Source organism: Trachypithecus francoisi, unplaced genomic scaffold (assembly GCF_009764315.1).
Source record: "Trachypithecus francoisi isolate TF-2019V2 unplaced genomic scaffold, Tfra_2.0 Lachesis_group13, whole genome shotgun sequence".
In the NCBI taxonomy this organism is placed as follows: Eukaryota; Metazoa; Chordata; class Mammalia; order Primates; family Cercopithecidae; genus Trachypithecus; species Trachypithecus francoisi.
In genome coordinates, this window is record NW_022681458.1 from 27,946,215 (window position 1) to 27,957,266 (window position 11,052).

The 11,052-nt window shown below is 38.5% G+C and overlaps 1 protein-coding gene across 3 annotated transcripts in view; it reads right to left on the minus strand.

The window, feature by feature from the left end:
* Positions 1-10,967, minus strand: part of SPAG16 (sperm associated antigen 16) — a 1,188,211-nt gene extending 1,177,244 nt beyond the window's left edge. For 2 of the 3 annotated variants that reach the window (XM_033230390.1, XM_033230388.1), the window contains exon 1: positions 10,647-10,964. In XM_033230390.1, coding sequence (XP_033086281.1) covers positions 10,647-10,782 — 136 coding nt within the window. In that variant the 5' untranslated portion in view covers positions 10,783-10,964. Of the gene's footprint in view, positions 1-10,646 lie in introns of all 3 variants that reach the window. The other variant, XM_033230389.1, reaches the window with a different exon arrangement.
* Positions 10,968-11,052: the final 85 nt, after the last annotated feature.

Sequence of the window (11,052 nt, forward strand, 5' to 3'; positions counted from 1 at the left end):
AATATCATAAGGTAGCGTGAATTAGAAAGAGATAAGGAAAAACAGTAAATTTTTCAAATTCATCTTAAACCACAATGAATTTTCCAGAGCTCTTGAGTTAACTATTCACAGTATGTGAATAAAATACGACTTTATTTGATTTAAAGTATTGTGAATGAACAAAACAAATGCACACCAATATTTAAGTAAAGAACACATATCAACGTTTTTATCAGTAAAATTTAACTTTTCCATGGATCTCCATTTTTAAATTATCTTTATAGGAAAGATAACTTAATTTTTTAAGTGAATATAAAGTATACAGCCATCATAATTCAAAATTTCATAAATACTGAAGAAATTAAATATCAACAGAAATGATTCTAACATAAAATAATTCTATGAGAATTGCTTTAAGACTTTCAAAAATTGTAAGTTACTCTAATTACATATGAAAACTTCAAGACAATATTTTATGTTAAATCAGTGCACACCTTCAATGCTTGTTGTTGTTGTTGTTGTAAGGTTTACATTATTTTTTTATTACACTGACTTGGTTATGCCAAGTTTAAAATGTGTGAATTAAACACTTTAATGCATGGTAGTGGTTATGAAAATCAAAGAGAGGATTAGCCTATTTTTCATTTGCTGCTCATTATAAAATGTCTCTGGTATTAATGCTAACCAAGCGTTAGCTGAAAGGGTATATAACAACTTCTGTTGTTTGTAACAAGAATAGATAACGCTTACACAGTATTTAATAGGAGACAGGAACTGTTCTAAGGGTTTTCCATGTATTAACTAATTTCATCTTCATCCTGTCTATGAGGCTGGAACTATAACTCTATTTTACAAATCAAGAATCGGAGGCATAAGGTTCCACAGCTAGGAACTAAAAGAACCCAGATGTTTAGGTTTCACCATATTATATTGCTTCTCCATGTTCTGTGCGGGTTTTCTGTGCTACATAAATACATAAAGTGCTTGCCAAATATTTTCCTCAAAGATCTAAACCTATAAATGTATTATTGCTACTAAGCTCCATCACAAGTAATCATTCTCCCCTGTATTTCTTATCCCTATCACTTGCAGGAGACACTTAAGCCCCATTCCATTATGACCAACCCTCAGACACGAGGTATCTGTCAAAAGGTCAGTATTTTATTGTCAAACATGAGTAAGTGCCTCTCCTAATAACATAGCGAAAAGTAATTAGGCTCAAAAATAGCTAAATGATTAAACAACAACCACACAAAAATAGCTGCATACTTGCAGTCTATTCCATAACCTTAATTCATCCATATTAAATACTACAAGGAGTAAAATATCTCCTTTATTATCTATTACTATAGAACAGCTTCTAATAGCATTTGCCTCACTCTCTAATTCCTTGCCATCAGCCTCTTTAAAGAACATAAGGCTTCTACTAGAAATCTGTTCAAGATATTTTATCTTTCACTAACAATGTATTTCCAACATCTCCCTAATCCCCAGTTCAAAAGCCACTGTTACTTCTTATTTAACACCCTACTCCAGATACTGAACCTGAAGATCATACTAAGTGAAAAGTTAGATACAGAAAGACACATACTGCATAATCTCACTTACATGTGGAAACTAAAAAAAAATTCCAACTCCACAGAAACAGACATTAGAAGGGGAGTTACCAATGAACAGAGGGTAGGGAGAATGGGGATGTTCGTCAAAGTTGCACAAACATTCATTATAAGATGAAGAATTTATGGAAATCTAATATATAGCACACTAAATATGGCTAATAATAATGTAGTGTGCACTTAAAATCTGTAAAGAGAGTAGATCTTAAATATTCTCACCACAAGTAATATAAAAATGAAAAGGTACCTATACGAGGTAAACAGGTCAATTAGCTTGGGTGTGGTAGTTATTTCACAACGTATATGTATATCAAAATACGTTGTACACCTTGAATATATGTAATTTTGTCAAGTACATGTCAATAATGCTGAAAAAGGGACAATACGCATTTATTATACTGTAGTTTCTCTGGGTCAAGAACTAACTAATGGTTTAGCTCGTGCAATCTGACTTGGGGTCTCTCATGTCACAGTCAAAATGACAGCAGGATTAGGGTCATCTGAAGGCTGAGATGAGGCAGCAGGATCCATTTCCATGGCAGTTCACTGACATAGTACTAGTTTCCCAGAAGACCTCAGTTCCTCCCCATGTAAGTCTTTCCACAGGCTACATGAGCATCCTCAAGATATGGTGGGCTAACTACCCCCAGAAGAAGCTGTCCAAGAAAACAATGTGGATGCCACAATAGCTTTTCTGACCAAAGATCAGAAGTCACACATCATTTCTTCATTATCCTAGTGGTTACATGGGTCATGCTTATTCAATGTGTGAGGATTACACAAGAGCATGAATATTAGGAGGTGGGGCTCACTGGATGCGTATTAGTTCATTCTCACGCTGCTATGAAGAAATACCCAAGACTGGGTAATTTATAAAGAAAAGAGGTTTAATTGACTCATAGTTCTGCATGGCTGGGGATACCTCAGGAAACTTACAATCATGGCAGAACGCACTTCTTCACAGGGCGCCATGAGAGAGAGAATGAGTGCAAGCAGGGGAAATGCCAGACACTTATAAAACCATGAGATTTCATGAGACTCACTCATTATCACGAGAGCAACATGGGGGAAACTGGTCCTATGATCCAATTACCTCTACAAGGTCCTGCCCTTGACACATAGGGATTATTACAATTCAAGGTGAGATTTGGGTGGGGACACAGATCCAAACCATATCAAGGTGTCATTTTATTTTAGAGACTGGCTTCCTTCCATACTATGAGTGTTAAAAGAGTCAATATATGTAAAGCATTTAGATTAGTGCCTGGCTTATAGTAAATGATACACAAGTGTTTGTTGTCATTTCTTTTCTCACTCTGGAAAGAGTATCTATGGGAAAAAAATCTCTTAAATTTCTCATGCTGTTGTTCTGCCATATGTTAAAATGAATAAAAGACATTTTAAATTTCCCTCCAGTTACAGATTTATATATTTCTGATAGTTTTATATGAGATAAAATTTCCGAAGGTTCAGCTAGAGGAAGTCAACCTCTTTTCAATGAAAAAGCATGACCCCTTCTGAGAGACAGCTCCTAGAAAGTAATTTTGTATACAGTCATTTGTATGTCTTCAGAAAAGCAATGCCATCCTTCACCATGTACACATTATAATAATTTCAAAAAGAATACTCTAAAATCTTCTGGATAGACTTTAAAGTTGTAAATAAGCCAACCACTGATAAGATTATATGAGGAAGATGTCACATGGCAATATACAGCAGAAAAAAAGTGATTTGTCCTGAAAGCATAGAAAATATCAAAAAACACTTATATACTCCTACCCAGCACATATTCTAGACAATGGCTTTTTTATCACCTAAATGTATTACTTTCCCACAATCAAAAAAGATTAAGAGAAAACATAAATACCATTTTACAAAGGTTAAAAGTATTTTCACATGGACCAAAACAATATTTATTCTCACAACAACCCAATGAAGTCAAATGGCACAAATACAGTCATCTCTAAATTAAAAATGAAGAAACTGAATCAGAGATTAAAAGATTTGCCCAAGATCACATAGCTGTGAATGACAAAGATAAATTCCTGAGATACAAATGCCATAAATTTGCTGCTACATCATACTGTTTCTACAATGAGACAATAGGAATACACCATATTTTTTTACAAATATCCTAGGTAATGAACTCACCTATTTTTTTCCAAAAACTCTCAAGTATTACATTAATAACAGGTAAATCAAATCACACAAATAGCTCAATTTGAAGACCCCCAGAGGAAAGAGAAGCAGAAAAGAGCTACCGACTACAGACTCAAAATGAAATCTAACCAAGGGCAAGAGATTGATGAGACAATACGTCAGGTAGTGGACAAAACAATCAAACTAGGAAGATACATATTTTGATTTTTATGTATCCACAATATAATTTATACTTAAAATTTCCCAAAGGCAACTCAGTTTAAATGTCATGATGTTATTAAAGACATAAATGTACTTTGACACTTATGTTTGTATGCATCTGTTTACCTGGCTAGCTAGCTGGCAATAGGGACAGGTGCACAAACTGATCCTAAAGTGATTCTGTAGCAGTTTGCAAATATACACACTATACAAAATGTGACAAATAATGAATGTGGAATTTGGAGGAGAAACGAAAATAGGATTATAGAAATAAGATTAAGATGGAGCACATACCATAGGTCTCATAAGATTGTTTAAAAATAACCCCCAGATTTGACTCTAAGCTTCCCAGTAACTAGGGTAAAAAGGGACATGGAATCAGACACTATCTCTGTATCGACCCAATGAAAACAGATGAGTTTCTCAACAGATATCCAGCAATATCTGGTTCCAAAGCCTGAGAGAAATGACATTCTTGGGTTCTCACAAAAAGAATAGTGCATCGTAGAGATATCAATCCCCTTGGCCCTTGGGATAGCATACAAGGCAGAGTGAAGTAGGATGTGATGGAGTACTGTATATGAAAAACTTTGGAAAGCATTGTTTTGTATAGCAATCTTGCCAGAGTAGAAAAGGTTAATTCGTCAAGAATGATAAAACTCTGTATACTCTGGTTTTACTTTCACTGAGCAACTTTCTCATCCGTAATTTAATCTCTTAGGTGATCCTACTCTCTAGGAAACATCCATACAATTAAGCTAATCACAGTTCTCATGCAAAGTTATTTTTCTACTGAAATAATAAGTTAGCATTCTGGCCTAAAACCAGTTTCTTAATGTCAAGCTGCCTTTGAGCCCTTACAAAACTCCCTTCCCTCTAACTGCCTGGTTTTCTAGACTGCTCTTGCCTAGGGTAGTGTCCATGGCTCCTCTTTTCTCCCTGCCCTGAAGCCACAGCCTACAGGAACATCCAAGTTCAGACCAGGTTCTGTATTCCTAGTCATAACCTAGACACAGACTGAGGCTCCCATTCCTCCCAAATCTCCATTTGCTCTGGAAGGAATTTAGCAGCACTTGTGAGTTTCATAGCATGAATTAGTTCCCTGGTATTTGGTCACCATGGATGAACTATCTCATGGTTTCTGCACTAGCAGAGCCTGCACCAGATCCTGATACTGTCAATCTTTTCAGAAAATAGGAAAATGTAACACCCACGCTGAAACTGCCAGGGAGTCCTAAGCCCATCACAGTACTACAGAGAACACAACTGCCAGAAACCTCGGTGAGACATTTTGGTTGGCCTAATGGCACAGAGCTTGAGGTGCCAACTGGTATGAGGGAGAGACAAATAACATTCCACAAATGAACCAGAGCCAGAAACCAATGAACAATTTTCAGATGCAAGCAGCATACAAAGTACCTTACACACTGGTCTCTTCCACTGCTGCATTTGTAGGTAGTGTTTACTGCCAGCAGCAGCAGCAGCATCTTTATAAAGAACTAGAGTGAAACATATAGCTAATTATATTTTACATGATTTCCCAAAGCTACTATAGACAGAAATCATTTTGTAATCGTTGCCACCACTGCAGAGCCAACGTACACAGAGGCAATCTAAAATCTAGCCTGGATCTTCCATGATCAACATTTTACTTATTAAGCTGAAATAAAAATACCGTAAATAGCAAATATCATAGTCTTGGTCCCTTTCTTAGGAAGGCCAGTTTAAATAACTGAATAATATAGACAAAAATGGAAGGTAGCTAGCATGCTTGTGGTCACATTCCCTTTTGCCAATTGCTCCCTGCAGTTTTTACCACACAGTCTTCATGAGGACTCAGAATTCTTATTAATATCCTATACCAGGGAGCCGCTACCAATTCAACAGAATTGGTAAGAGTGGAAATGTACTGGCCACTCCTGTTCTAGTTAGCTATTGCGTATCTTCTACCTTTATAACTGGAAAATAACTTCTGTTCAGCATATAAGACTCATAGTGCTCATGGAAGCTGATGGTGTAAGTCTTTCCAACTTCTAAGCCAGGAGATCCAAACATATGGGCTCTACATGTGATATTTCTATCTGAAAATATAAAGGCTAGAGGTTAAGATATTTATCTACAGGCTTGCTACTTCAATTACAGTCCTTGGACCAGCAGCACCCGCAGCACCGGGAAGCTTCTTAGCAACGCAGAATCTCAGCCCCCTTGCCAGGCTTATTGAATTAGAATCATTTAAAGATCCACAGGTGAGTCACCTGCACATTAACATCTGACTAAAGGACACAGAGCAAAACACATTTTTTTCTCTCCAAATAGCTTATGACTTTCACACAGGTGAATATCAACACTCTGGATTTAGTAACATAGTTCTTAGTCTGTCTACATGCAGGTTGTGTATCCTTTTCATCTGAATATACATAGGGTATGTATGTTCTAATATCTAAGAACCCATGCGTAAAGTTCCAGTGATAAGAAATACACTATTAGGATTCATAACAATTATTAAGGATTTTAGAAATGTGTTTTCACTTAATACTACAAACATTTCAGAGAAGTACCATTTTATAACAGAAGAAAAAGTGGCTAACACATGTATCTAAGAGAATGTTAGTTTTAAAAAAGAAAAAGAAATCTATGCATCCACCTTTCTAAATGTTTTACTTAACTACAATGTTTAGCTTTAAAAAAAAAGTTAAAAACCATACAGTAAATTTTAAAAAAGGAAAGGCCAGGTGCGGTGGTTCACGCCTACAATCCCAGCACTTTGGCAGGCCGAGGCGAACCATCCTGGCTAGCACAGTGAAACCCCATCTCTACTGAAAATACAAAAAAAAAAAAATAGCCAGGTGTGGTGGCAGGTCCCTATAGTCCCAGCTACTCGGGAGGCTGGAGCAGCAGAATGGCATGAACCCAGGAGGCGGAGCTTGCAGAGAGCCGAGATCGTGCCACTGCACTCCAGCCTGGGTGACGTCTCAAAAAATAAAATACAATAAAATAAGGAAAATTTCAATTTTAATTAAATTTATCAGTGAACATTACTACTGCAGTGAAAGACTAGATAGAACAGTTACTTAAGAAGACAGCAAACTGGTACATTGGCTCATGTCTGCAATTCCAGCACTTTGGGAGGCCAAGGCAGTAGGATGCCTTGAGCACAGGAGTTCGAGACCAATCTGAATAACAGAGTGAGACCCCCGTCTCTACCAAACACAAAAACAAACAAACAAACAAAATTAGCTGGGTATGGTGCCACACATCTGCAGTTCCCGCTACTCAGGAGGCTGAGGTAGGAAGATTGCTCAAGCTCAGGAGTTTGAAGCTGCAGTGAGCTATGATCATGCCACTGCACTCAAGCCTGGGTAGCAGAGCAATACCTCATCTCTTAAAAAAATATTTTTTTTTTAAACGTAGCATGGTAGAGGTTAAGATATTTATCTATAGGCTTGCTACTTCAATTACAGTCCTCAGTATCTCAGATAAGAGCATCAGTCTAGTGTGATCCTCGTATTTCAGAGTCTAGAGTCCTTAATTTTGGAGTTTCAGAAAGAGTTGACTTTGGGACTCCATCCAGAGCTGATTAGCTTCACAGAACTGGCTTAAACTTACTCAACTCTCAGAAATTGCTGCCGGGGGTTGGGGAGACCTTTTCAATGGCAAGTAAACTTACACCTATCATCTAAAAAGCCAAATCCTTAGTATTAGAATGCCTAGAGAGAGGAAATAATCACAAGCTAGAGGAGCCAGATGTCCATGTAGAGGGAGATATGTAACAAAAACAATACCTTGAGGCTCCACTTTCCTAGGGTCCATGTATTCATTTACTCCTCCTTGAACAAAGTCTCTTTAGACAAGGAACAACAAAATCAATTAACCCTTAGCTTTCTTAGTACAAATTCATTCTGGCCTTCCAATTGGAACTGGGCAGTCCCAAATGTCTGCAGCCACACATTCATAGGCAGCCCTTCCTCACTGCAATTGAAAACCTCACCCAAGTTGTGTTGATTTCTAATAAGAGATTCATTCATTCACAAAAGACAACCAACCTTCTTTCTAGGTTCTGGAGATACCTACTTGACCCTTTACATATCTATCACATAGCTAAAATCTCACCTTATATTTTATAATACTGCAAGTATTTTTCTAATGATGGGTTCTAGAGAGGATTCATGTACTCCATAACTCAATTTCTTAGTGTTCTGACAATAGCTAAGAACAATGTCATGTAAGTTTGTATGCCACCTTGTTGAAGTCTAAAACATAAAAGCAATGATATTCTGAGGTTCCTTAGAAGAGAAATAGGTGGCACTGTTATAGCTAGGAGATTACAGGGAAGGGGTGTTGCAAGGTAAGAACTCTTTTTCCTGAACACAGTGTGTAAACCATCATAAAGGACATGGGACCTTTATTGATGTCTCCCCCCAAAAGGCGGATCCTGGCTATGTTTCTGGTTTGGACATTAATCTAATCATATTCTTCATATTTGAGTATTTAAAAGCAGAAAAATGAGAGATTTCCTAAAGAATTCAAGTCAACTTCTTTCAAAGTCTTGCTCGGTATTGATAGATCATTGTCTAATGTACTAGGAGCATCTGTTCAGTCATAAAAAAGGGAAGTCCAGACCAAATGCAGATTAGAAGTCATTGAGTATATGTGGGAAGCAGAGGACATCAGATTTCTGATTCATCTGTGCATATTATAACTTTTATTTACCCACCGCAATAGCTCAATTAAATTACCTGAAAGCAAAAACTTTTAACCAAATAAGTCTCACTTTAGCAACGATCATAATTGCCTTAAGAAACAATGCCAAATAACATTACACAGGCAACTCTTAATTAACCATGTGAAGAGAGCCCAGGGATACAGGAAAAATGGTATTCACAAGCAATCCTCAAACTTCATTTCAACTGGGAGTTGAAATGACTAAACCTCTTCCCTCAGCATGGAATACAGCAAAATTAACTGGTTAAATGTTTAACTGTGTATCCCCTGACTACCCTTTGGTTAAAATACAAAATAGTAGTCAGTCAAGCAAAGAAAGAAGAGAAGTAAATGGGTTGGATGATTCACACAGTGGATAGTAAAATCCTAAAAAGTTACAGTTGCTTATATGTATTAAAGTTCAAATAAGTGTGATTATTTGAAGAAGTCTTTGTAAGACAGGTTTGCAAACTGCTACATCTTGGCAGGTGGGACTCAGTGAGCTCCCTGCAAATTAAGTAAACCTGATTTTCATTGCTGAAAGTTCTGTCATGTTAGACTCCTACCATTTATTTCACAAAGATGTTTGCAAAAAGTTACCTCATTGTGTCAATCTCATGTTAACAATTAAACTATGTGTTTACGGAAATAATTTTAATGCAAACAAAATTACAAGATGCCTGGTTACCATTTAGTAGCGAGGGCACTGATACAGATACGCTTAGGAAGAATTACGAAAATCGCTGTTAAACTTAAAGAGGAATATTACTGGAAAAGACAGCCTATTAGATCTATGAAAACAGTATAAAACCTCACTTATGACACTAAAGCACCCACATATTTCTTTCAAATTGATTTCAAGCGATTCGAATTTCTATTCCTGTAAAAGTCATTTTGGCACCCAATAAAATACTACATATTTTCTTTTATCTTTCAACTAAATTCTTCACAGCACTCTGTAGTGTGGATGTGTACTGAGGCTGAATCAGGACAGGTTAATCGGCTTGTCAAAGCTCACAAAATGAATCATTGCTGGATTTCTGAAATCTTGAATTAAAGCTGGGGAGGATTACAGTTGGACAAAAAAATAAGATTTGGCAGATTTTGGCGTTTCCTTGGTATCTTTAAGAACTGAACAGATAATCATCTCTTTCTTACCGCCTGAATAAAGGACTTAGATGTCTTTTTCTCATGAACCCTCCCCGTCTCCCTAGTAGGGATTAATCTATATAACTAGAGGAAGGGAGTTCTAAAGCCTTACACAAGAAATAGTGGACCTAATTATCCACACATGGTTATTCAATTGTTCTGTTACTTCCGGTAAAAATCGTTAATCACTATCTGCTTTCTTCCTAACATCTCTGAGCTGTGTTCACCAGATCATTATTTGCTCAAGAAAAAAAAAAAAAAGTAACTATATTCTCATTATTATTAAATAGTCAAACTTGGAACTACCCAGGAAGATAATGCTATCAAAACTAAGCATTTAAGCATTAACTGGACCATCCAACTGGATCGTGGGTTGGGTATTCTGAGCTTCAGCTTCTTCAAGTCCAACGGCAGAGGTCTTTCCCTAGTCTCCTAACGTTCCTCCGTTGAATTTATTGGGACGGCTTTCTGAAAGACTGAGCGCTTACTTAGGAAACCCATTATTTGCAAGCAGGGTTGAAGCAATTTGCTGTGCTGCCTTAACATAAAAAGGAACCCCTTCATCCAAAATGTACTGAGTGGTTACTAAGTATGAGGCCTTGGAAGGTCTCCCAACTCTTCTAACAGGTAGGGGACACCCTGCGCTACTAAGGGCGAGAAATTCAGTGAGTGGCTCTCAGGAAGACTGTGGTGGCAAAAACAGCGCCTTGCAGTCCAACAAAGTCTCCTCCGGCGGGTGGCCCCAAGGCTCAAAAGGCGCCCCCAGTGGGAGGCCCTCGCCTTCGTCCCAACACCCATTACCCGACAGCGCAGCAAGCCGCGCCTCCACGGGAAGGATACGCTCCAGGTAGTAGGCGCCCTCAGCCGCCACCGCGTCCGCCGTGTCCCTCGCGTCCCCAGCTGCCGTCAAACCCATGCCCAACGCCTCTTCCAGCGCCCTCACGGCGGAGCTCGGTATCCCTCGCTGAGCTGCCATCTCCGGCGCTCCGAGCCCCAGCCACCTGCCGGCCCACAGCCGTCCCTAAGGGCAACAGCGAAGACGCTGCCCAACGGCCCCATGCAGCTCTCGCGAGATCCCGGCATCTCTCACCCCGCCCCACGGGAGCCCGGGACACGAAGGGTTGCCAGGAGTCCAAGGAGCTTTCGCCCTCCCGGGCCTCCCGGTTACCGTGGCAACGTTGTTGCCTAGTTAACGCGAGAGCTCAGGCGCAGCTCTCGGAGCGGACAAGATACAATAAACAATTGG